This window comes from Camelina sativa, chromosome 10, assembly GCF_000633955.1.
Source record: "Camelina sativa cultivar DH55 chromosome 10, Cs, whole genome shotgun sequence".
Classification (NCBI taxonomy): domain Eukaryota; kingdom Viridiplantae; phylum Streptophyta; class Magnoliopsida; order Brassicales; family Brassicaceae; genus Camelina; species Camelina sativa.
Window position 1 is genome coordinate 12668152 of NC_025694.1, and position 27151 is coordinate 12695302.

The following is a 27151-nucleotide window of genomic DNA, read 5'->3' on the forward strand; positions in this document are numbered from 1 at the left end:
CCTCTCGATAGCTCTCCGTCGAAAGCATGTCTGGTATTATTTTCCCGGAGCTCGACAGTAAAACTATGGGTAAAGATTTTGTATCTCTCTATGATGATCTGGATTTGATTAACTTCATCTTCATCTGATCAATCTCTCATTGTTAAATCACGATCTCTGATTATTATTTTTTGGCTCTCTGATCCGTTTTGTCTCAAACCTCTCGCAGATGAGGATGCACTAATCATATGGGTCCTTGAGGATTGCTCAAACATCCCCAAAATTCCCTATTTTTATGAGGTTTACAGGAAACTCGAGACAGCTCTTAAAATTGATGGGTTTGACGGTGAGGTCACACATCGTGTTACCATTGTTGACCCAAATCTTTCGATGCTTTGCAAAAAGAATATAATGAAAAATACTCTATCTGTATAGAATTTGATAAATCCCAAGGTAGTCGATTTCTTCTTTACTTATTGAAACCCACCCTCTTTTCTTTTATATTATAGCTAGTATAAATCTAATAATGTCGTGTTGTTGGTTGGTATACTATACTATTACAGGGGATAAAGATGCAAAAATTAAATGTATGTTAACCAGCATTCTTGTTTGGTCCATTATAAGGAACGCTTCTCATTGCGAGTTAGCAAATGTGGTGCTAATCTCTAGTAACGAAAACTTTGGACAAGGCACCAAGTTCCCTTCTGTTCGTGACTCTTTGTCCAAGATAGGTTTCAGTGTTGCCGTCGTCAATCCTGATACTTTGCTCAAAAATATAGTGCTCCAAACTAGTGACGACGATCAAACCTGTGGTAGCTGTTCTACTTGAATTGAGAATGCTTCTATGATCAAAGACAAATTTGTAAATTATCTTATATATGACATCAATTTTACTATATGGGAGGTTTCTCGTTAATTTGCTAATCTATGTTTCTCGAAGAAAGACGTTTATTTTGATGTCATTGCTAGTAGACATTTATTCTCCTTTTAGACAAACACGTACCAACTCAAACAAAAACGTCATGTGTATATTAATTTAGGATCATGTTTTTGATATGGCTTCTTCTTCTTTCTCTCTCTCATCTTGTTCATTCTTCAATACGATTATATCCTCTCGCTTCTTATCAAATAGGCTCGTCAAAAACAAAGCTGATTCTTGTACAGGAGGTGGACATTTCGACTGAGGAGGTAGCCAATCCAAGCTAGTATCGGATAAAGCAACACCAAAACCTAACATGTATAACAATTGAAATCTACATCTGTGTTTTAAATGGCGAGAGGCGAGGTGAGGCTACGAAGGTGTGGCTCTCGCCTGAAGTCTAGGCGCCAATCGCCCATCGCCTTTGCTGCATGAAGCGAGCCTACACAAAAAACGTAAAGGTTAGTCACTGAATTAGCTCACTTATTCCTGCAAATGCATCTTTATACTGCTTATCAATGATTGCAAATACGTCTTTATACTGAAAAAACAAAGAAACAACCAATCCAACATCATACTCAACATCTTCCACATCCACTTGAGTGTCCTCATCTCCTCCTGTAAAGTCTTCTTCAATTTCATTCTCATCATCTTCATCTATCAAAGTCAGTGGAGTTGTAGAAGACCTTTGAGATGATCTTGGAGGAGGATTGGAGCTTGAGGCTATAATCTTCCCTTTCTTAGCTCTATTTGCCGATTGTGATGATGTTTTTTTAGCTCTAGTAAGATAGTTAGGCTCATTAGCTCCAGATGCTTTGCTTACCACATCCCATGTTAAATCATCATCTTCAAACACTAGATCATACTCAACAGTAGACTCTTCATCCATTCTTCCAACCAGCCACTCATTACAATCATCAATATCTTCTAAGATGATTGGATCAATGGTGTCTTTCAGCTTGTAACGGCGTTGTAAAGTGCGATTGTACTTAACAAACACCAGATCATTCAACCGTTCTAGAGCCAATCGATTCCTTTTCTTGGTATGGAGATGTTGAAACACACTCCAGTTTCTCTCACAACCAGTTGCACTACAAGTGAGACTAAGAACCTTAATAGCAAAGTCTCTAAGTGTTGGTGTAGATCCTCCATAAGAAGACCACCACTCAGTTGGTGCTTTTAACTTCCTTTGTCTTTTCGCCATGGAAAACCCAAAGAGCCCTTCAGCATTTTTAAACACCGTCAACTCTGTGTCTATCTTATCTTGAGATGCAAGTTCAAGAACCAACCTTTCAAGAACATCGTAGAGACCTTTCACAACCTCTTCACAGTTGACCCCAGACTCTAGATTATACTGAAATTCTGGATTCAGAAAGTAGCCAGCAGCATGCAAAGGATGATGGAGTTGACAATCCCATCACTTATCAATGATTGCAAATGCATCTTTATACTGTTCTTCCTTCTCATTGAAGGTCTTAGCAATGACCTCTTTAGCCCTATCCATGGCTTCATAAATGTACCCCATAGCTGGTTTTTTCTCTCCATCAACCAACCTAAGAACCTTAAGTAGAGGACCTGTCAACTTCAGTGCATACAACACGCTGTGCCAAAATCTGTCACTCATGATGAACTTTTTCACATTCATTGCTCCTAAATCCTTTGGCCACTTTGAATCATTCCATTCTTCAGAAGTTACAAAACTCCTCAAGTTTTTCCTTTGCTTGTGATACTGCGCAAGTGTGATGAATGATGTAGCAAACCGAGTAACTGTTGGTCTATGTAGATTTGCTTGGTTTGTGAATTTGCTCATCATATTCACAAGAGAAGTGTGACTATAGATGTAGTCGTTCATGTAGATGCAGTTCTTGATTGCAGATTTTACCATAAGAAGTTTTCCTACATCCTCCAACACGAGATCTATGCAGTGGGCTGCACAAGGAAGCCAATACAGATGTGGTCGATTCGCCATTAGCAATTGGACTACAATAGTAATAATAGGCAGACTTGTTAGTATCAATTTGGAAAAAATCAGAAAAAACAGAACCTTATAAAGTAACAAACTCACCAGCTTTTACATAGTTTGATGCCTTGTCCGTTATCACTTGGACAACATTAGATTCCACAACTTCTTCCACCATACGATCAAGCTTATTAAACAGCAAATTAACATCTTTCACTACTGTTGAAACATCAACTGATTTGATGAAAATTGATCACTTTGGAGAGTTAACAAGAAAGTTAATAATGTCTTTTTGGACAACAGAATCACGCCATCCATCAGACATAATCGAACAGCCTTTAGTTGCCCATTCTGTCTTGTGCTCCACCATCAGATTTTCTGTTTCTTTTACTTCCTTCTTCAAGAAAGGAACCCGCAGCTCATACATTGTTGGTGGTTTAAAGCCAGACCCATATTGACCAACTAATTCAAGTGCTTCTCTAAAACTATCAAAAGTAACTGCATTAAACGGAAGCCCTGCATCATAAAACCACCTTGCAATAGCAGCACATGCCTTGTCCCTCAGTTCCTTATCAGATTTTCCAAAAACCTCTTTTCTATCCTTTCTTCCTTTCAAGATATCATGAGGAGTTGGAAGAACATACCTATCCATTGGACCCTTATGTTTCTTGGAAGGTGGCTGACTAGACTGACCTTCATCCTCATCTTCATCTACCACATCATATATATTGGCCTGTGATGGCATCATTTGAGTAGTGGCTTTAACTTTAGCCTTGTTAAACATAAAAGTTTTCACTTCTTCCCTTACACTATCTTGAACTAGTTTGCAGGCAGTAACATTCTTAAAACCACCAACGATATGATGTTTTGCACGTTGAACTCCACCATTTGTGATTTTGATACAAAAGATACACATAAAACTACCATGTTTACCCGAAACTGGAGTCGCATATTTCCATGCTGGATCTATTGGCTTAGTAGAATCAGACATGATGAGGAGTTTGAAGAAAGAAGAGTAAAAAGAAAGAGTAGGGAGAATGGAGAAATAGCTAATCTAGAAAAAGGCTGAATACGTGAAAAGAGGCTGAATACGTGAAAAGTGGTTTATATGGAGTTTATATGCACGACTTCTAATAGGTTTTTTAATTTTTAGAAATCAAATCATCTATGCATATATTTCGGAACAATATGAGGCAAATAAATATAAAACTTTAACAATTCTTACCTTTTTTTGCAGAAGGCGTCAAAGCTTTTGAGAGAGATACACCAGCGCCTTTGTCTTGAGCGAGCGACTTTAATTGTTAGCCTCGCTCCACCTTCTAGAGGCGATGAACGAGTAGCCTCACCTCGCCTAGAGCCTAGGCAAGCCTAGGTGTCGCTTTTTTAAACATAGATCTACATAACGCTTTTTCTTCCAAGTTTTTTGAGAGTACAATCATATTTGTTGGTGCAGTATATTCCAGTGTCCACGCAAAAGCATCCACTAACAGCGGCAATGAAAAAGCATCCAGTGTAAGTAAAAAAAAAAGATAATAATAATCGTGAAAGAGTAAGGGAATCATATATATTCACCTTTGGGGATGGTATTGATTGTGAATCCGGCATCTCGTAGCGATTCCCATTCATCCAAAAACGTATAATTCTTCTTCTTATCAATGTAAACATTGATTGAAACTTCCCCACTAAAATTCGCAACCGCGAGTGCTGATCTGATTTTCTCCCCCATCTAACAAATATCGTGATTAGAAAGAATTGGGTAATCCTCCACGTTCCAAAAGACATGTCTTGGCATCCAAAGGCGGATCCACGTAAAAGAGAACGGGGTCAATTGACTCCTCATTTATTTGAAAAAAAAAAAATTTAGTAATACATATATATTTGTTACTTTTAATACGATTGCACTTGCACCTTATTCAACCCACATAAAAAACCCAAAAACGAAAAATACATATTTGGTGGACTTTATCATTAGTGGCCCACTAAATATTCTACTTAGCAAAACAATTAAACAGTTCTAACTAAATAACACAAAATTCTAACCTAAATAATTACGTGAAAAGATTTTTTCTTCTTTTGCCTTCAACTTCTCTTCCTCATCGTGGTCATCAACTCTTCATCTTAATTCAACTAAGTAAGTCAAACTTTCAGATCAAGCTTTTGTTTCTTTGATATTGTTCTAAAAATATATTTCATATAATTACATATTAAATTATTAACAAAATTGTGTTTGATAGCTTATTAGCTTGAGTAGTTTTGATTTACAGTTTTAACTTATTAGAAATTTATTCTTTGCAAAATTGTTTTGATTTCAGGAAGATGCAGGAAACAATGAGAAAGTTTTTGAAAAGGAAAGATCCATCTCCATCTTGCAGTAATCTAGATGATCTGCTATGGGATCCTGCTGACCGAAAAAGAATAGAAGACTATCATCCAAATCAAAGAGATAAGGTAATTCGCAAATATTTGGTTAGAGGTCCTTGCCAACCCCGAAGTCATAATTTTGAACAAAAAGACATAGGAGGTGTAATGAGGCGTTTTAACATTGCTTGGTGTGATATGTTTCAAAACTAGTTAGAGTATAGTGTGAAGAAAGAAGCAGTTTTTTTTTTCTGTGTTGTTATTTGTTCAGAGATAATGCTGGTAAGGGTGGAAAAAATGAAGCATGGAGCACTGTTGGTTTTACTTACTGGAATAAGTTTTATAGAGTTTCAGAACATGTTGTATGTGGTTTTCATAAAAAAGCAGTAATGAAGTGTGAAAACTTGATGAACCAAGGTCAATCTATCAAACATGCTTTTCGAAAGCAAGCTGATATTACGAAGAATGAGTATCGAGTTCGGTTGAATGCTTCAATTGATGTTTCTAGATACTTGTTGCGACAAGGGCTACCTTTTCGTGGTCATGATGAGTCAGAAAAGTCTGTTAACAGAGGAAATTTTGTGGAGCTCTTAAAATTCACTGCTGAACAAAACGAAGATGTGAGTAATCAAATGATGTGTCCAACGATTCAGAAAGATATAGTGAACTGTTTTGCAGAAGAGGTAGTTAAATCTGTTATTGAAGAAATGGGTCATGATGTTTTTGGCTTATTGGTAGATGAATCAGCGGATGTTTCAGATAAAGAACAAATGGCAGTGGTGTTTCGTTTTGTTGATAAAAGAGGGATGGTCAAAGAAAGATTCATGAGTATTACGCATGTGAGTGATACAACTTCATCATCTTTGAAAGCTGCAATTGATTCTTTGTTTGCAAAATATGGATTGAGCATAAAAAAGGTGAGAGGACAAGGTTACGATGGGGCTAGCAATATGAGAGGTGAGTTCAACGGGCTAAGGGCATTAATTTCTAAGGAAACCCCATCAGCTTACTATGTTCATTGTTTCGCTCACCAACTTCAATTAGTTGTTGTGGGAGTAGCAAAGAAACATTTTGATGTTGGAGATTTTTTTGATATGATTTCTTTGTTGGTGAATGTGGTGGGAGCTTCATGCAAAAGGAAAGATATGATCCGAGAGAGTTATAGGAAAAAAATTGAAGAAGGAATCAATAATGGTGAAATCAATATTGGAACAGGGTTGAATCAAGAGGTGTCTCTTAATAGACCAGGGAATACCCGCTGGAATTCGCATTATAATACTCTATTGCGTTTGATTGAGCTATTCTCATGTATTGTCGAAGTGCTTGAATACATTGAGATTGAAGGTGTAGAAGATTTGAAAAGACGTCAAGCATTTGGTCTCCTCAAGTACTTTCAGAGCTTTGATTTTGTATTCTACTTGCAAATGATGATATATCTTTTAGGACTCACGGAGAACTTGTCCATGATGCTACAAAGAAGAGATCAAGATATTTTAAATGCTATGGATTTGGTAAACTCAACTAAAAGACAACTTCAGAAGTTTAGAGATGATGGTTGGAATTCTCTCATGAATAGAGTTTCTTCTTTTTGTGAGGAACATGATATTGAAAAGGTTGACATGGAGAAAGATTTTATCGACTTTAGAAGACCAAGGAAAAAACAGGAGTTTCAAATATGCATCACTAAATGGTCAATTGCCTATTTTCTGTTTTGGATTTGCAGATTCAGGAGTTCAACGATCGTTTTAATGAGGTGAACACTGAATTGTTTATTTGTGCTTCTTCTTTATCTCCCATTGATTTGTTCTCTGAGTTTGACCACTCAAAGTTGATGAGGTTATCTAAGTTCTATCCAGACGATTTTACTCATGAGGAGTACAAATCTCTTGACCAAGAATTAGATATCTACATTGATAATATTCAAAATGATGAAAGATTTACTCCTTTGAAGTCTCTTGGAGAATTTGCTCGTATGTTGGTAGAAACTCGAAAAAATATGTCACATCCTTTGGTCTACGGGCTGTTGAAGTTGGTTTTGATTTTGTCGGTTGCTACTGCAACTGTTGATAGATGTTTTTCAGCGATGAAGATTGTGAAGACTCATCGACGCAATAGGATTAAAGATCAATTTTTGAATGATTGTTTAGTTTGTTTCATCGAAAAAGATATATTTTTATTTATTGCAAATGAAACTGTGATAAAAAGATTTCAAGATATGAAAGCTCGTAGAGTGGTTTTGTAAAATATTTTTATATTTATATTTAAAAAAAAAACTTAGTTATGTTTTGATTCTAGTAAAAATAATTCCTAGATCCGCCGTTGTTGGCATCTACGGAAAGAGAACGAATACGTAATTACTATACGAAGACAGATGGACGATTAGATATACACTATATATACATAGTTAACCATGATACATAGATCATATTCAGATGAAAGCTAATCCAAATCATAGACAAAACAATTTCGATCAAGAGAAACAAGATAGATATAGATATATAAAATAATATTAGAGAGATGTTACGTACGTACCATTGTATGAATCGCAGGTAAGTCCATATATAATATATTTAGGTAACCGCGGATTAGACATAGTTTGGTCGGAGGACGGCGGATCTGACATATCTTCGTCGGGCAACTGCGTATCTGACATAGCTTCGTCGCCGACAACTATTCCTCCTCTGCGTCTAATCTTATATAAAGGCCAGAGAGTCTCTTATTGGGCTGGGCCCGGTAGTTATCACACATCTAGGTTTCTCTAACTATTATGATTTCTTTTTGCCTCGATTTCGCCGTTTCCAGGAGTTGAGTTTGGGTTCTAGTCGTCTTTTGGACCTCGTAGCAGGTAGTTCTTTTTTTGCTGGTAAGGATCCTTTAGTTCTCTTTATTTGTGAGGTAGTCTTAATTGTTAAAAGGAGAAGTCGCTGTTCTGTGTCGTGGGTTATGAGTTTGAGTTAGAGTTTTAATTTCCTCTTCACTGTGCTTTCGTAGCTTTCTTTATTTTGGTATTGTTGTCCATGTACCTTTGGGGTGATTTTGTTTGTTTCCCATCCGTTTGGGCTTTACGTCCGCGGATAGATCTTGTCACCCGGCTGCTTAATTAGTTTTCGCGGATATCTTGGCTTACCTACTGGAATCATGGATTTGATCGTCGGATATTTGCTTACTCTCTCCCGAGTAGGTCCCGTATCTGACGGAGTTTAACGCATCTGTCTTTTTTTTAACTCTCTTTTTCTTTCTCCTTTCTTTTTAGTTTATCTTTCTTTTCATTTTCTGCATATGCTTTAAAATATCACTTTATCACGTAATCTACTTGCATAAATTTGTGTGATGGCGATTTATTATCATTCGACCTTTTTTTTTATGATTTTACTGACAAAATAAAATGGTTTAGTCTTTTTTCTCTTTCACTTTTTTTTTCTTTTTTTTTTACCGATTATTCTATAGTCGTCTATTATGTTTAGAAAACATCGGACGAAATCAAAGAATAACTCGTTCAAGAGCAAAGCTCTGTAAGAAACATTTCATCATAATATAACATTTACATGTAAATTTTGTAATTTGTTGGGTTTTATTTTCGACCGAAAAAATTCTTCTTTTTCCTTTGTCGTGCATATATAAACGTAGTTAAAACGAAAAAGTTTTTTGAGAAGATATTGATGGACAAACAAACTCACGTGAAAAGGACATTTCTTAGCGAAGGGTTTAGACAATTTTATTATTGTTGTTGTGATATCAGAACTTAGAACAATACAGGCGAAGATGTTCGATATATATTTTTTTGTTTTTGTTTGGTTTTCCTGTAGGTTTTTGTTTTTTTATATTCGTTATATGGAGGCCAAAAGGTCGGTCACGTGAGTCGGCGACGGTTGTAACTTGTAGACGCGTGTGCACGTGAGAGGACAGGAAAGTATCTATGTTCACTGTTTAGATTTTTAGACCTTGAGATTGCAACCGTTGTCTGTCCGTACGTGGTACAGCTCATTAGAATGCGTTGAACCGATCTAGGAGCCTATTCAACATGCCTTTTCCACAATGATAGTGGTTTTAATAGAGATTAAATATCTACAAAACTTACAAGGTTCTAAACTTTTAAACGGATTAGATGTAAAAACTTAAATCGGTGTATAATAAATATTATAAGATTAATCGCAATACCGCATTATGCCATTATTAGCGTATATATTTTGATGGGGAGGAGAAAAAGGAGGCGCGGGGCATGGCTTCACAAGTCATTGGCAAAGAGAAAGAGTGACGTGTAAGGCTTCCCAAATTTTTTTTTGTCTTCCTCTGTCTTTCTTACACTCCTCTTTTATTCTCCTCTTACGCATCACCACCATATTTTTATACTCCACACAGTCCACACACAAGACAACAACAGCTCTATTATATAATCTCTACATATCCACTACACAATATATAACTAACTAATTCGTTATATAGAATCGATATTTCTTGACTTATAAACAAAAGACTTTATGTTAAAATAACTCAATAAGTGATTTTTTTTTCATAGGAATGATTCATCTGTGCTAAAAAACAATAAAATGAAAGAGATTGAATGCCAAGAAAAAAAGACTAAAAAAGTGAAGAGATGTGGACCTAAAACGAATAATAGAGGAGTAGATGGTAAGCTGTCGTATTTGTTTATCCAAAAATAACAATACAAACAACACAACACTAGCAATATAATATTAACTTCTTTTTTGGTTTTAGCTTTCTTTTCGTTTTATTTTCGGCACGTTTTCATACTTCACTTTATTTACATAATTTCATCTACTTACATATATTTGTGTGAGCGGCGATTTATGATCGTGTTCCACTTTTTCTTTTATGATTTTACTTACAAACTAAAACTCTTTAATCTTTTTTTTTTCCTCTGTATTTTGTTATTTTTGGTCTATAGTCTTAATTAAATCTTTTTTTTTTTTGTTTTCAACAATTTCGCTATCTTATTTGGCTAACTACATTTGAATAATTTGTTCTATTTAAGAAATATCAGAATTTTGGCCACAGTTTTTCAAACTCTTTATGACGTTTGAGAGCGGTTAGCTTTATCACGGATGAAAAATTCATCATTTTTTTTCAAAACACAAGTCATATTACTCATATTCAAACTCACCAGATATTTATTTCTTAACAAAATTAAGCTAACCCCTCTCAAATTTTTGTTTTGTCTTATTTTACACATTAACCAAAGAATATTAAACCCACTACACCAAATTCTGAGGACTCTCTCTATTATGTTTATTATATGAACAAACATAATATAAACAATTTACAACCGTTTATTCTAATTGAATAAATTAAAATTTGGGCTTCCCAAAAAAAAAGCTACTATAATGGCGAGGGAGACACTCTATAAAAACCAATGCAGTGTAATGTCACATGTCTTCAACAAAAGCAAGAAGTGAAAGATAAGAGAGAAAGGTTTCAAACTTCAAGCATACGCATTACCAGATAAAGAGATCACAAACAAAGTGTCTCTTCTCCTGTTTTCATTTAACAAGAAAACCCAAAAAGGAAAACACTTAAAAAACTTGTCTTCTCTGCTTTTTTTGTTTCTTTTAGTTACTTCACCACCCACAAAATCGAAAGCTCGTGTTTCCATTTGCTGCCAAATGGGTTCCAACTGATTTATCCGTTCGTTACTATTCATTCTTTTTTTCTTGTGTTGGAAAAAATGATGAAGAGAGAGACGTTACAAGAAGTAGGGATCATCGGAGGATTGGCCGGAGCTCAGGTGATTTACGCCGGAAACTCGGAGCTACTGAGTCACTTGTTGTCTCTTGGAATTGACCCTCTTCTTATCGTTATCTTCTGCACCTTTGCTTCATTTCTTCTCATCACTCCTCTAGCTTTTCTCCTTGAAAGGTAAAACCAAAGTTCCATACTTTTTTTTTTTTTATTGTGTTTTGGATTTTTGTAAAATGGTTCTTGTTTTTGTCTTGTGGTTGGTAATTGGAATATTTCTATTTTTGCAGGAAACTTTGGCCGACAAGTCTAAGTTTCAAGTTGAAGACTAAACTAGTTTTAGTTGCTCTTGCTGGGTAAAATAAATCCTTTTAATTTCTGCATGTTCTTTTTATTGTTATAGACTAAACTAGTTTTACATGCTTACTTATTCTGAAAAAGAAGGAGAAAAAAATAAAAATCATAACTAAAATAAAAGAGAAGTTGTGTTTGAAACAGAGTGACTCTGTTCCAGTGGCTATACTTAGAAGGAATGAAACACACCTCTGCATCAATGGCCACAGCTATGCCTAATCTCTGTCCTGCTTTAATTTTTGTCATTGCTTGGGCTGCTGGGTAAATCTTTTTATTTTCTTTTGATTTATTCTGTTTAGTAACGAAAGATTAAAGCATTAGTTAATGGGTTTTGAATAATTTGACATTGTGAAGGATGGAGAAAGTGAAGCTAAGTTGTATGTATAGTAGAGTTAAGATGGGAGGGACAGTGTTGTGTGTGATGGGAGCTTTCATTATGAGCTTAATGCACAGTACTGCTGCTACTTCGATCTCGGCGAAGACTATGCCTATTGTCCCTGACGAAGTCGTTTTAGACAAGGACAAGATCTTAGGTTGCCTCTATCTCCTCCTCGCCATCTGCTGCTTGTCCTCTAGTGTTGTCCTTCAGGTCTCACCTTATACCCCTTCTTAGCTGTAGAGCTAACATATTCATATATCCGGTTGTGCTAATCTGTTTCTTTGCTTGTGAAATCACTTTGATCGTCCTAATTAGGCATCCATACTAGCAGAATTTCCGGCGCCTGTATCAATGTTCTCGATAGTATCTTTGATGGGTGGGATCACCACGGTAGCTTTGCAGTATGCTCTTAAAGGAAGTATGGAAATAGAAAGTGCATCAGTCATCGGTTTCGGCCACCTTGTGGGATACGCAATGCTGGTACATATCTCATGAATCATATGCAAGATTTGAATGTGTTTAAAAATGTTATAATAAGTATTTTTGTTTGTAGGGAGGGTTGGTGAGTGGAGGAGGGTTGAGCTTCAATGCATGGGTGATTAAGAGAAAAGGACCAGTGATTGTGTCCATCTTTAGTCCAATTGCTACGGTGGTTTGTGTTCTTGTCTCTGCTTTTACTATGGAAGAGAGTTTCAATCTCGGAAGGTAAATTTTTCTTGCAGCTTTTCTCCTTCAAAGTAGGCCGTTTTAGACAGAAAGAGAAGTCATTTATCTTCTTTCTTTGTGTTTTTTTGTATGTGTCATATTAGCTTTGCGGGAATGGCGTTGATGTTCGGAGGACTCTACTTCGTTCTGTGGGCTAAAGGGAAAGAGGAAGATGCAGAAGGAGATGAAATAAAAGAAGATGATGAAGAAAGTGTGCTTAGAACAGAGTTTGATCTTCAGAAGCCTCTTTTGCTTTAGTTTAAAGTCTTCTCTCTTTCTTTTATATTCTTATGAATGTAGTTTAGGTTTATAGAAGCAAGATCAGTTTTACTTTATACTTTACATGTATACCGTATTCGGTTTAGTATATGTTCGTGTGTGTTACCAAAATAGTTGGTTTAAAAAAAATCACAGGCAAGTCTTGGAAAATATGGGCCTAAAAGGTGTCATGTAACACGTTGTTCAATGTGTATATATTTTGAAAAGAAAAATTGTCGGTCGAAGATTTAAGCAAATTATTTTCTTGCAAGTTCTTTGGATCGGTGATTCATTGTCTCATACTCTCATTCTAACGGTTTAATGGAAACAACGGTCAAAACCACTTGGAATACCAATGTAAATGTCTTTTGAGAAATTATTTACGTTTAGGTCGCATTCATGGTTTACCAAAGTTTTTTATACGTTATTTTAGTATTAACCCATCTCCTTCCCTGTTAAGATTAGGATATGTCGTCTTCATTTTTTTCCGGGTTAAGTTATCGGATACATCCACCTTTTGGCAATCTTTTTTGCTGTTTTTTTTTTTGTTCTTTTGGTCTATCTCATTCAGAAAAGGCATTACACAATGATTATAGATTTTATGCGACTAGCGAACCAAATATACGTAATACATTATAGAGGTCTGTAAAAAAGTTCAACAAATCAGAACAATGCTGTTTTCAGCTTGGTTAAAAGGCGTGCAGCGTGCTAACTGCTAAGTACATTACTACATTCTATACTATGTATTTAGGATATTTAGCTTCAAGCGTTTTGGTTGCTTTTACGCTATACTGAGGGTTAACCTTCAGAACGGTGTCAAACAAAAAGACTATGGCAAGTAGTTGAGTGACTTGAGTCTTCTATATCTAGTGAACTAGGAAATTGAGTTCCAAAACTTATATTTATAAGGGAACACTTTTATGTCTATTGTTATTGTTTGCATAACTTTCTTTAGATCTGTAGTTTATCTTAGAATAGGACTGAGAAAATAAAATGTAAGTAAAATGTTTGAATATGTTGTTGCATTGAATTTTCTAGAAAAGTGATATTTTCGTTTTTGATTAAAGGGGGAATTTATATAGGGTATTGTTTAAACATTTTTTTCTTGGATCATGCTTTACTGGTTGGGAATAAAGTGATGTTTTTGTTTTTCTACCGGGTTCTCTGGTCTTAATATTTAATTATTGGTGTCAATTTTTCTTGTAGTGATGACTCAATCGTACATTTATTTGGTTACCTTTCCGAATTATAAACACTGAACAGAGTTCTTTTTGTTTGAAGAGTAATGGATATCATATAGTTAAAATTGAGATTGAAGCAAAGCCAAGTAGTTAACACGAAAGATTCCATTGTGTAAGAGCATATGCATTGGTTGGGACAAAAATTTAGTCCCTCAAATATATTAATCTTATTTTCAGAGTTTTTTAATTTTGGTATGCGCATTGGTGTCCCTCAATAGTTGGTCCCCGGTAAAAAATAATATTATTTTAATATTTAAATTAATAAGTAAAATCATATTAAAGTTTAAATTCAAATAAAACATATAACATTAATATTAATAACATAAGAAAATTACAAAGTTACAAAAAAATTTGAAAAAAAAACAAAACATAGAACATTAAAAATTGAAAACACAAAACATACAAACATCAAAGGGATTCCCATTCCAATATTGATGGAAAAGTAAAACCAGTTGAAGAACAAAGCTTTTCTAACACGTTCACGCGACTCCGTGTCATCAAACTGATCTGCACCAAAGGATGAGACACACGGTTTGATACCTCCAGTGCCAAGGGCGATCAGGTAAAGCCCGCCAAAAAACATTGCATACTGAGCTGGCGTTGCTGATGGACAAAAATCACCAATGCATTCCGCTGGCTTCAATGCTGGAACTGAAGCTGAAAGAGTAAGCGCCCACATCCCCTAAACCGAAAACAAAAACAATCAGTAATCAGAGCAAACAAACCAAACTTTAAGTCAATTGTGAAACCAGTAAACTAGGATAGTTGCTCTCTAACCAACATACAGAGCTATAATATGCTCAAATCAGTCCTAGGGTGGACATAGTAGACCTATAGCTAAGTCTTGAACAATTATGTCTTGGCTCACAAAATCACAAGTCTTGCAAAGCCATTGTTGCAAACAAACAAACATGGTTATAAGAAAAACACTTACGATGAAATAAATCCCAGAGAAACAAGCGATGGTCCAGTATCTTCCCCAGTAAGCATCGGCTAAGATAGCTCCAATGATAAGATAACAAGTCCCTTGCCATGTAGTAACGTTTGTAGCAGCGGAAACGTTTCCTTGATAAGCATTCATTACCAAGAATGAAAGGACAAGCTTAAAGGACAAGCTTTCCAGTTCTCTGTTTTCTCCTTCAATGGTGGGTTCCCATTAAAGTCCACCGAACCATCTTCAGCATACAATTTTGCTTCTTGGTTCCAAAACAAAATCACAAAACATTGGAATCATCACCTAAATATAAAAACGATCATAAGAACAACACTGGGATCAGATATATTGTGGTATCATCTATATCACAGTCAATCAATCTCAAGGATACGATATCAATCACATTAATCTTCTGATTCAGTATTCATTCTATAATCTCTAACTTTAGGAAACATCCTGTTGTATATATGTAATGGTGATTAACATCAATAGTAGAACACAATTCGACAAACTGTCTCTGCGTCTCTTTAAGATAAAACAGTGATTACCCAAAAACTATCTCAATAAACCCAGAAATGAAAAGCATAAGATCAACCTAAAGCCCAGATTTTTTTTTTTTGGAATTCAGCAGAAAACTAAACATGCGAAATCAAAATTAGCTAAACCTAATTGATCAGAAATTGAACAAAGCTGTGAAATTAAACCTTCTTCGATGAGAGGTCTTTGCTCTTCTTTGATGGAACCCATCGTCTGAATCTTCGCTACGAAACCAAATTCGATTCGTCTGAGGAAATTAACGGATGAAATCGCCGGCCAAAACAAATCGCGGTCAAGAGAGATAGAGACAAGAGAGAAAGAGTCGGAGAGAAGAGAAATGAACTCATAAAACAACAACCTATTACAGGAAGACACATGTTATGAGGGACACATAAAAATTGTCCCGTTTGTGGGAACGTTTCTTTCATTTATCTATGATTTGGATTTAAATTAATCTAAATAATTATGAAGGACAGTCCAAGGACGGACCAATGCACATGCTCTAAGCCTCTTCTTTACTCAACTGTGTATAAAGTTCCAACAACTCAAATTCATTTGCCTTTTTTTATTCTTGGTAATGTTAAATATATGTATTCTTTGTCATCTTTTCAATAAAACCATGATTACCATAGGTATATCGTATACTTAACAATTGCATTTCTTAACTAGTGTTATGTCATCTCTGTGTATATATATGTACTTTATGACTGCAAATTTTTTGATGCATGATGTTTGTCTTTGGTTAAAAAAGTATTAGTATTAATAGCCTTTTTTACTATTTGACACCCAAATGTTCAGTATGGAACAAAACAAAAACTGTTACTATAGTCAAATACGACAAATAATAATCTTCTAATTGCTTACAAGTATAAAATCAAAGTTTTTTAGATTACCAAAAACTTTTGAACTTTATATGCGTAAATTATCGAATCGTAGAACATATCAGATTAACTAGTACGTACAGTATCATTTTGTATTATTTGCAACTGAAGTCATGATCTGTTTTATTATTCTCTCGTATTTTTATGACCAAAACATATACACCAATGCAACAGTCAAGTGTCAATCAATCCCTGTTGGAAAATTCAAAATATTAAGACACTAATCATATTCACAAGTACTTTTTTTTGTTTGTCTCTTTCTTGGAATTTTTAAATAAGAGCAAATGAGTAATAATCTCTTGGTTACAAACAAAAGATGAACGACAGCCAAGAGTTCTGAATTCAGCTAAACAAATTGGAGTTGAATGCAAAACATGTCGGATAAACAACTAATGTAAAACAGGATTCAGAAACAAACTTCAGTTACGTTTCACATTTATATAATACGAACAAACTATACGAAATGAGACTGGACGCCCCTAATAAAAAAACCTTAGGACGTGGAATGAATGGCTTCAACGTACTTTGCACCTTGTCCTATCATCATTGTGTAGTCATTCAATCACCTTATGGGTCGACCATCGTATGTTAAAGGATATCAATCTAAGTACAATTATATACATTGTAAGATGATTAGATTAGTGTCTCAACTTTTAACTGTTAAAACTCATTACTATCAACTATCAAGTTATTAAAACGTTTAAACCGTTTAAAAATGACATTTCAGCATTTAAACCTCAACGCTCAATTAATAAATCAATGCAACTAATACAATCGTTTATATCATTAGAACCTCGACGCTTCAACCGATTTTGCCATTACATTTCCTTCAACTAACTCAACCAACATAATTCACACATACAACTTCGTTGTGCTTAGAAACTCTCTTCTTTTTGTTTTCTCTTTTTTTTTTGCTTTAAGAAGTCATTAATCAACTAAAGAAGCAAAACAACAGCTTTTTTGTTTTGTGCTTTGTGTTTATGAGTCCATCTATCTTTTAAGCAATACCACCTTTGTAGTTTAACTAATAATTCAAATTTTAATCTTTCTGCATTAACTCGAGATTCTTCACTTGGTGGTTATCGTTGTCAGCCGAGCATTAAAAATAGTATAGTTTTTAATCTTAATTTTTTTTCTTTTTACTAAAACTAAACAAAAAAACTTATCTTTACGTATCATTAGTAGTAGTTATCGTATGGACCAAAAAGTCATAATTGTTAATTTTGGGGGTTTGTGAAAAAGAGAGGAATGCTTGTTACCTACTCTTATTAACTTCTCTCATTCTCTCTCTCTCTTCTCTACACACTTACAACAGTCTCTCTAATCAAATTGAGACACACACATAGAGAGATTTGACAAAAAAGAAACTTATTAAAGTCTTCTTAGGTTTCTTTTTTTTTTCTTGCTTTTTGTTCTGTTCTTGTTCTCTTTGGCAAAAAAAAATGCAGAACAAACACAAATGCAAGCTCTGTTCCAAGAGTTTCTGTAATGGCAGAGCACTTGGTGGTCACATGAAGTCTCACTTGGTCTCATCCCAACCGTCCACTCGGAAGAAACTCGCTGACTCGGTCCTTTCATCTTCTTGCTCTTCCTCCGACGGTAAATCTCTCGTCTACGGCTTGCGTGAGAACCCGAGGAAGAGCTTCCGGGTCTTTAACCCGGATCCTGAGTCATCCACCGTTTACAACAGTGAGACAGAGACCGAACCTGAGTCCGGATCCCCGGTAAAGAAACGGGTCAGAGCGGAGGTTTCAAAGAAGAAGAAAAAGAAGAAAAAGAGTAGTAAGAGAGTTTGTGAGAACTCGAAGAAGCAGAAGACGAGCCACGAGTCACCGGAACCGGCGAGTTCTGTCTCTGATGGTTCTCCGGAACAAGATTTAGCTATGTGTTTGATGATGCTGTCAAGAGATTCAAGAGAGCTTGAGATTAAACCGGTTTTTGCATCGGAGGTAGTAGAAGAGACAAAGCCGGAAAAAATACATTTCCCGGAGCTCCGCCGCTGTATGATAGATCTGAATCTTCCTCCACCGCAAGAAACCGAAGCTGTCACCGTCGTTTCAGCCATATAAAGGTTTCAAGAGATTAGATAACATCGAAAATCAAAGAATCTTGATGGTTTGGTTTGTCTTCAAGATTATTATTCTTTAGTAGGAAAAAAAAAAAAAAACCGTTTACTGGTTTTGGAACCTTTGGAATGATATTATCAAACAATGTACTTTTGATGTAAGACAACAACAAAAAGAAGCAAGCTCTGTTTCAAGTTTTCTTAACAATTTGAGCTTTTCGTGAAATATTTGGGGGTCATGGATAATAATTCTTGATTGTTTGTTGGATCTTTGTTATGTCGTTTTGATATTTGAAATTCTTGAGATGATTCTTTTGCATGATCTTTGGATCTTGGATCTTTGATTTTTATTAATGCTTTTTTTTAATGGAACTATTTAATTTCAACTGCATTTTTTTTATGACACAAGTGTGTGTGTGCTAGCTATTATAGATAATGTAAATATTATTCTTGCTCCGTAGTATATAAACTGTGGTGAGACTCAAACCATCCAAAATATGGTCACATAATAAAATATTCATAATATCTAAACCCAAAAGAGTGAGATATTTCACATAAAATACTAAAATACAATGAATAAAATAAGTATAATTCTCTTGTTGAACATGTATTAACCTTGTGAGAAACTATCTACGGGTAAAAAAAAGAAAATGTCGTATATCATAAAATCGGTCTATATCCACCACCTTATGCATTACTACTTTTTTTCTTGAAACAACAAAGAGACAGTTACTTATTGACAAAACAAAAAAAAAAGAAAAGAGAGGATAGTTACTTATTTGGTTCGTTAATTCCTAGTTTGTTTGTGGTGTAGTTTGTGTCGCCAGCTGCATCTGTGTAAACTCTGTCTAGTAGTAGTAGTTTGATACCAAAACAGAACCATTTATGTTTCTTTCTTGACAAAAACAAAAACCACACAACACTCTTCTTTTTTTATGGGCACCATTATTAAGTAACGTCCTAATTTAATGACAGAAGTATCCCTGCACTGAAGGCCATCTTTAAACTCACGTTTCTGCATGTTTTACCCTTGCCTGGCTTTCAGAGTTAAAATAAACAAATTATTCACTGACAGATCGACACCAGAATTTAAACGAAAGGTCTTTTTTTTTATTTTTATAATAAGTACGTTTTTAACTTTTTTAGTACGTAATTTTCTTATGAAGAAAATATATGTTGTTGCCTGAACAATTGGAAATATAATATTAGATGAAGGGTAACTTTGGTAAATGTGATCGTTGGTCATATCAGAGGTTAAAAGGGTCGGACATGTGGCACAACTTTTTCGCTTTAAGCTTCCGTTGGAAAATAAGGACCGACACCGACCCGATCATGCTAACACAAACACAATATATGAACCCAAATTCCTTTTTATTTTAATTTCTATATTTGATCTACAAAGGTATAAGCATATGAAATTTGGTGACGATCATATTTACACATAATAATATATTTTGTATAAAAAAGGTGTTCGGAATCATAACACATCGTATGTTTTGACAAAATAGATCATATGATATCCTTAGGAGTGCAGTGGCATTTGGGAAAATCTCACTGTATTGGCTCATGAATCTCTAGTGACCCCTTTTAATATTCTCACTTCTCATATAAACCCCATTACTTGTGCAAATTAACTTCCCAAACCCAAAAGTGTTTTATTTAGTGAATCAAAAGCTATAAAAGGTGATGTGATTATCTTTCGTAGGGTAAATATGTCTTTGTTAATCCTCTCTAACCTTTTTAGTTTTTATTTAGTAGCTATCCATCAAGATGATTAAAAATCTCACCGTCTTACTCAATACAATTTGCTGAGTCCAAGGCTAATTCCGGATTCATCCAACCGCGAAAACATAACCTCTTTGTCAATCAAAACCTGAAGATGCGATGTGATTTTCACAAAGGAGACCCACAGAAGCGGTGCACAACAAAAGGCACACCCGAAAACCGACAATGCTCTGACAATGCCATCAGGATAAGAGGGAAAAGCCATCACGAGGAGCGTCCCCAAAATGCCAAGCCACGGTGTTAAGACAGGGAGCATTGGAAGCAAGAAGGCGTTGATGGGTATGGTAGAGAGAGCAAAGGAGCCGGTTAAGTAGAGCGACCAACCGATGAGCGGGTGTATCGTTTTTGGGATGATGAAGAATGGTATAATGTAGGCTGAGAGGATCAAGAGCAGTGCAACCAACTTGAAAGTTGTCTGGATCATGCCTAGATTCTTATCAGAACGTTGGTTACATAGCTTGGTCAAGCTGGGACGCACTAGACGCGTGACTAGTATGGTACCTAAGTAAAACACTGCTTGAATTAGAACCCAAGGCATCTCTGCGGAGTAACTGCAATGACAACTAAGGATTAGTGCACACCATACTTATCCCAAAAACGAGAGCATGTATCTAATGGGATTGAGACAGTAGTTGTAAGTTGTAAGTTTTAATTAGTCTCGGTTTTGGGCTGTAATAAATTCAAACGTACCTTATGGTGTAGCGGCGTTGGTGGTGCCATGAAAGGCCTAAAGGAAGAACAGGCCATGAACACCAATACCATGGCTTCAACCAAACTGCTCCTGGAAACGTGATCACACTGTTCGGTCCGCACGGTACGTTCCATCTGAGTTTAAGGTCTGATCAAGAGAATGACATGCATACACAGAAAGATTAACAAAAACGTTTTAGATATTTGGAGTTACTGAAAAGGGAGAGTAGTAGCCACTTACAGTAGTAAGATGCGTCCATTTGATATCCCAAAGGAAGCCTAAAATGTCCGGTAAGAGCATTGGTGTGGTTATCTAGAGGAGGACGAAAAAGAGGCTGGTCGAGTAAATCGGAGAAGTAGCTGACAAGAAACCCTTGGTCAGCTCCATCAGGGTTATCTCTCTTTACTTCAAGCTCATGAATCATGTCTCTAAAGACCTCCATTGACGGCTGCAACACGAAGAGGCCAGTGTGGAAGATGCAAGGGTTAATGAAGACAGCACAGAATTGGCCGCAATGGAAGAGCTCGTCCGTGTTCTTGAGGAAGAGATTGTCGACGTCAAGCATAACGACACGGCCATAATCAGAGAGAGACCAAGCATAGAGCTTGTTTAGACTAAGCTTGAATCTGTTGTCGACGTTAGTTTGTTTCTTGTATGGATTCTCAAGATTCTCTACTCTCACTACTTTAGCTCCGTCATCTTCTTCCCTACATATCCCATTAGTGTGAAATTATACTACTAATATAATCAACAGTTTCTTGCATTATTGTATAAATGCAACAACAAAAAAAAGAAAACATTATATATATTTCTTACCAATTCCAGAAAAGGGAAACCAAAAAAAAAAAGTTGTGAAAAGGTCTGAGACTTTTTAATTTCTATAATAAGGCATTTGACAGCTATGCCATTTATTCCTTTTAACAATATTATCTTTTCTAATCTCTTTAAAATAAAATGAACAAGCAATTAAATACTCACTTTCCCCACTCACTAACAAAAGAAAAACACCAAACTTCCACCTAAACCCATGTCTAGGTAATAAGGTTTGAATATGAGATAAGGGTGATATGAAATTGAATACAGAAATATTAATTAACAACACTGACAAAAATAAATAAAAAATAAACCATTTTAAATGTAAGCTGAAATTTTCTATCAACAATAGAAAAAAAAGACAAGAAATTTAAAAAAGGTCGTGGAAACGAAACTGCGACGAAGACTGTATTTGTTCAGACATTTTCAAATTTTTATAACATTTTAGTTTTTTATTTTTTAACTCAAAGCTTCCTAAGCATATTCTTAATATTCTGATGTCCCTGTTGCTTCTAATCTAAAAATTATAGTAAACTATATTGAATATTGTTTTCATGCTGTTTCCCGCATTACTGGTCTGGTCTCTTCCATGTTCTCCTATATATATTTTTGTTTAAATGAAAACAAATATTATGAAATATGTTTAGTTTATATGAGCTTGTAAAAAAAATATTCTAGAAAATATTGTTTTAGCTTTGATTAAAAGAAGAAACCAAGATTATATTTTTATTTCTCTGACCAACTAAAATGGTAGCGTGTTGGAGTGGAGATGAAAAAAAGAAGAAGAAGAAAAAGAGGAAGAAGATGAGGAGGCACACTTACATAGCGTGAATCCAGTCGAGAGGGACGTCGAGGGAGGCGATGACGACGATATCAGCGTCCACGTGAAGACCCTTAAGCGATCTGATCAAGACACGTGCCGCAACGTAGAACTCATAGTCTCTTGGTGTTCCCATGTACATCATCGTCGCGTAAGCGTTCTTGTGCTCCGGCCGCGGCCTCGTCTTTAACCCTCGCTCCATCACCGCGGTCATCGCGTTTGCGTTTTCTGTTTCGAGCGGCTGAAAAAGCTGGTTTTTATCGTTAAACGCTGCCGTTTCGATGATTAAAAGTGACAGAATTACAACACAACAAGAGAAGAACAGCATAGTTCTTTGCAAACACATGCTTAATGTTGTCATCTCTACTCTACACAACATATAAGTGACTTCAAGAACTGGGTTTTGTTTCAAAGTTTTAAGATTATTTTATCCTATTATATTAATTGAGAAATAAAAATAAGAAATTAATCTTATAAAATATAAAAAATTACATTGTCAAGCCATTCGTTTTAAGACAAATGTTTAATTTTTCGCTAAGGATAAAAATATAATTGAATATTAGAGTAATAAAATCGTTTAAATAATTATTAATTCAAAAAAAAATTCGCTATCTAATTAATTATGCACGAAAATTACTAATTATTTTTTTTTAAATGGTAAACAATCAGAATTTTAAAAAGTAAGATTTTATATTTAAGTATCCAAATAATTATTTTAATAACTTTATTTGAAAGATTTTTTTAAGATTATAAATTATGATTCTCCTATCATCTTTCTTTTATTTCATTTACAAATTGTTTTGAATTATTATATAATGTATATGATAAATAAATATGTAGATTTTTTTCTGCATATGTTGTGATTTGAAATTAAAAAAACAAAGATATATTACTCAATATATGAAGAAAAATGTGTATTTTAATATTCCACATTAGTGGGTTGGTAAATCTAAATTTATGTGGTTGATAAATTAATAAATTTTATTTGCTCACAATTAGAGTTTAATAACTAATACTTTTAAATATTTCATAAAATATTGATGCAAATACAACAAACAATAGAAAATGATAATATACATCAAAAAATAATATTCTAAAATAATTAGTACCTAAAAAAGATATATGTAGATTTAGTAAACAATTTTAATATTAAAAGTAAATACTGTCTCAAACAAAATAAATTTTTAAAACAAACGTAACAATAATTTTTATTAATATATTCTAATTTTTGGAAAAATATTGATATGTGCTAAAGCACAGGATATTTCCTAATTATTATTACTTGGGGTTGGTTTTTTACACATATATAAATGTAAACTAGGTACGGACGCGCACGTACGTGCGTGATTGATTTCAAAAACTATGTTTATTATAATATTTATTTTATATTATGTACACATAGAGTTACATTTATAGATATAATTATTTGTTAAATCATTTACAGTTCAAACTTATATTAGTTTGGTTTCATTGAGTTTGTGATTTTGAAATAATAAAGGTTTCAACATAAAATTAAGATTCACAAAACAACATACCCGAATCAAACGTTTACCAAATTAGTGATTAATCAGAATTGTATAAAACTTGTAAATTATGAAATGGATAAAAACCATCAAAAATATGAAAATTCTCGAAACGAATGACCTAAATTCTTAAGCGGGTCAAACCCATCCCGGTAGCCATACTCCATAAAGACTACAATATTTTTTTATCTATAAAAACCCATCCCTCAAAATTTTTAAGAAATAATATTAAAATATATATATGATTTTATATTTTTTTAATATGTTATTTGAAATTAAGGAATCTTTAATATACATTAGTCTTATATATCAGAAATTTTCTATATGGAAAACTGAAAATTAGGATTTGCATAAGTTTAAATATTTTATAGTTTAAAATAAATTTAAGATGGCGTCAAATTGTTTTTAAAGATTTTCTAATATCTATTATTCAAAATTAATTTCAATTTTTTTTTGGTCAGAAAAATTTTAAACAATAAGAAATAATATTATTTATATTTTTGAAAATATGATTTAAATTTATATTTTTACATCTCTTGTTATATTTTTATTATATTATAATACATATGTTTTGAAAATAATTTCGAAAACATGTTGGGGATACTATTTATTAATATTTGAATAATTTTAGAATTTATAGGAACAAAATATTGAGTATATATATAAATTGAATAGCAATGACAGTTTTACGTAATATTATAGAATATTAAGGGCAAGTAATAAATTGGGCATAGAGCTCTCTAGCGACAACACGCCAGCTTTTCTTCAAAAATGCTTCTATTTTAATATATAGGGGATAACTAAATGTAATGGAAGAATTATGAAAGAGACCTGTTTCTAGGAGACTTGGAGAAGACTTAAAAAAGGGTGTAGTTGTAAGTGGCCAATAGGAAACTACTATTTTTCAATTTCTTTTATTTTTCCCCAAGTATATACATTTAAGAAAAAAAACATTTTGGAGAGGTGTAACCAAAACTGGGGAGATTTTTGGGTTAGGTGCTTATATATATTCGAAACGAACTAGTGAAAACTGGTTGTTGAACACCCAAAATTCGATATTGAATGGGCGTGCGTTGAGAATTCTGATACATACTCTTTCTGTAAAATAGTATTCATTTTTCCTGTATCATGCATTATTTTTCTTGTTGGCCAGAAGAACATTGCATCTTGTTTCTTAAAGTTCAGTAGAGGACGCTAGTATCCATCCAAAGACAATAGGCATTTTTCCACAAAGATATAGCGTAAGAATTGGAACAGACCCACTAAGCCCTGCGTTAACAAAATCTCCACATTGTTGACAAGGGACATAATTAAGAAATAAGAATACCACAGAAATGTGACATTTGTTAAACAGTGAACCCTAGTGGAAAATTGGAAATACTAGTAAAGTTGTATGAACACTCCGAAGGTTCCATTTGGTTCGGTTCAATATTTGGAAGTTTATATTCGGGTTAAGGTTGGATTTTTAAAAAGTCATTGTCGAATTGAACCGAATTGTTATTCATTTCATATATTTGGTTTTTGTTTCTTTTTCTCTTCCATATTTCGGTTTACTCGGACATAAACTTTTAATTAAATGGGCTACACCAAATAAATGGCAAAGCCCAATGACAGTTACAAAAAAATGCGAAGTCCAATGAGAGATGGCACAAACCTCAGAAAGCTACTACAAATTTAACAGAGGCCGCAAGCTCGACGGTGAAACAATATAAAAGACATCACGCTGACATGAAATGAAGGAGATGCACGATGGGGAGATTCTTGCCAAAAATAAGTAAGATTATTTTCACAATGCTTAGGTGGTGAGCTATGCAGAAAACTCAGTTAAGTTTTATTTTCTTCTTCTTATTTAAAATGGAGATATATAGATATTTATTTTTATAACAAACATATATGAAAACATATTTTGACAAATAGCTACTCAGTTTAGAGAGAATAATAGTGGAATTATATATTAGTGCACGTACATCGTCTTTCAGTTAAGGGATGGATGATACAAATTAAAATAATGGGGAGAATTACAAAGTGGTGTATTTTTTTTAATAACTTAATTCCAGCGTGATGTATACACATTATAACACATTTAAACAAACAAAACATCTTATTCGTTATACAAACAATATGAGCTACAACATGGTGTACCTATAAATAATAATAAATAAAGCATGCACAAATGATGTGGTAATTAACCCATAATTATATAATTGGGGAAGGTTCTTAAGTTCCGACAAAACCAAAACCGGAGACGAAGAAGGCGGTGGCCTGAAGGAATAGATAGAAATGTAACCATGTGTGGCCATAAATCAGTCCATACAGTGCACATCCTAAAATGTATACCCCCACCATCACTTCCTTTGAGTTAATTCTGCAACAAAATTACACAATTGTCTTTTTTGTTAGTAATGCATGTGTATTTGTTGAAAACAATACTTACTATATAACAAAAACGACAAAAAGAGGCATTATATTTTCTATAGTTCTACCATTAGTGTATTAAGAAATTTTTGAAAACTAGTACATCTCAAGATCACGAGCTCAAGTCTAAATGTTGTTAATAAAACTAAGTTTACTGTACTTGCTCTTTTTCTGATCTGAGGAAATTAATTATGGGTGAAAATTTTGTAACTTATTGGTGTGACTAATTAATCCCATAAAAATGAAATTATATGTTTTCTCACCTTTGATAACAAGATTTCCGTTGGACAGGGAGTAACTTTTTCTTCAAAGCATCACCTAATTTCTCGGTCACAACCCATTCGTTCACTCTTCCTCCTTCGAGTAGGCCAATCCAAGTTCCTTTTGTTCGATGCATAGCCATTACATTCTCGAACAAGATCCAGAATATCACGAGGTAGAAGGATCTAGTTGATTCAAATTTATACATGCATCAATTTGAAGACAGTTTAATCTTGATTATACAAATGAGTAATTAAATCAAGTAAAGGTATAAAGGTACCTTGGAGTTGCCATGGTGTGGAAGATAGTGATCAAAGAGGGAACGTAAATGGTAGACCAAGATGGGATGTAGATTTCAGGGAAGAAGACACTTGTTGGCACAACAATACAGTAGAAGAAGAATGTCAAGAAGTGTACTGCCACTTTCCTTACGAAGAAAAAGCTGTAGATCACATAGAACTTCTTCCATACTGATACTCTCTGTTCCAAATTAATTAAATATTAATTAGCCAAACTGATTTAATATACGACACCGTACATATCACACTACTCCAGTCCCACGGATGTGGAGACTCTAAC

The 27151-nt window shown here is 34.2% G+C and overlaps 6 protein-coding genes and 1 long non-coding RNA gene across 9 annotated transcripts in view; 3 read left to right on the forward strand and 4 right to left on the reverse strand.

Moving 5' to 3' along the window:
• Positions 1022-2867, reverse strand: LOC104718701. Its single transcript, XM_019230717.1, has 3 exons — positions 2385-2867; positions 1382-2252; positions 1022-1209 (listed from the first exon to the last, which is right to left on the reverse strand). The coding sequence occupies exons 1-3, from the start codon at positions 2865-2867 to the stop codon at positions 1022-1024; spliced, it is 1542 nt and encodes a 513-aa protein (XP_019086262.1).
• On the reverse strand, positions 2895-9708 carry LOC104718702. Its single transcript, XR_002033587.1, has 4 exons — positions 7749-9708; positions 4431-4693; positions 4084-4341; positions 2895-3591 (listed from the first exon to the last, which is right to left on the reverse strand). It is a non-coding gene; the product is annotated as an uncharacterized LOC104718702 (long non-coding RNA).
• LOC104718700 (zinc finger MYM-type protein 1-like) lies at positions 4700-7429 on the forward strand. Its single transcript, XM_010436490.1, has one exon. It carries the CDS (start codon positions 5606-5608, stop codon positions 6971-6973), a length of 1368 nt encoding a protein of 455 aa, XP_010434792.1. The 5' UTR covers positions 4700-5605; the 3' UTR covers positions 6974-7429.
• LOC104718703 (WAT1-related protein At4g16620) lies at positions 10585-12863 on the forward strand. The gene is made up of 7 exons (XM_010436494.2): positions 10585-11090; positions 11201-11266; positions 11409-11525; positions 11619-11853; positions 11959-12123; positions 12197-12348; positions 12453-12863. Exons 1-7 carry the CDS (start codon positions 10900-10902, stop codon positions 12604-12606), a joined length of 1080 nt encoding a protein of 359 aa, XP_010434796.1. The 5' UTR covers positions 10585-10899; the 3' UTR covers positions 12607-12863.
• On the forward strand, positions 17428-18583 carry LOC104718705 (zinc finger protein ZAT9-like). Its single transcript, XM_010436495.2, has one exon. The coding sequence runs from the start codon at positions 17642-17644 to the stop codon at positions 18266-18268; it is 627 nt and encodes a 208-aa protein (XP_010434797.1). The 5' UTR covers positions 17428-17641; the 3' UTR covers positions 18269-18583.
• On the reverse strand, positions 19959-22761 carry LOC104718707 (putative glucuronosyltransferase PGSIP7). The gene is made up of 4 exons (XM_010436496.1): positions 22376-22761; positions 20981-21447; positions 20740-20887; positions 19959-20600 (listed from the first exon to the last, which is right to left on the reverse strand). Exons 1-4 carry the CDS (start codon positions 22750-22752, stop codon positions 20060-20062), a joined length of 1533 nt encoding a protein of 510 aa, XP_010434798.1. The 5' UTR covers positions 22753-22761; the 3' UTR covers positions 19959-20059.
• LOC104718708 (probable mannan synthase 1) overlaps positions 25919-27151 on the reverse strand; it is a 5905-nt gene continuing 4672 nt past the window's right edge. Inside the window, exons 9-10 of one of the 3 annotated variants that reach the window (XM_010436498.2) lie at positions 26575-26757; positions 25919-26261 (exon numbers count right to left, since the gene is read on the reverse strand). In XM_010436498.2, the coding sequence (XP_010434800.1) occupies positions 26114-26261; positions 26575-26757 (331 nt within the window). In that variant the 3' untranslated portion in view covers positions 25919-26113. The remainder of the gene's footprint in view (positions 26262-26574; positions 26758-27151) is intronic. The other 2 variants (XM_019230608.1, XM_010436497.2) reach the window with 2 other exon arrangements.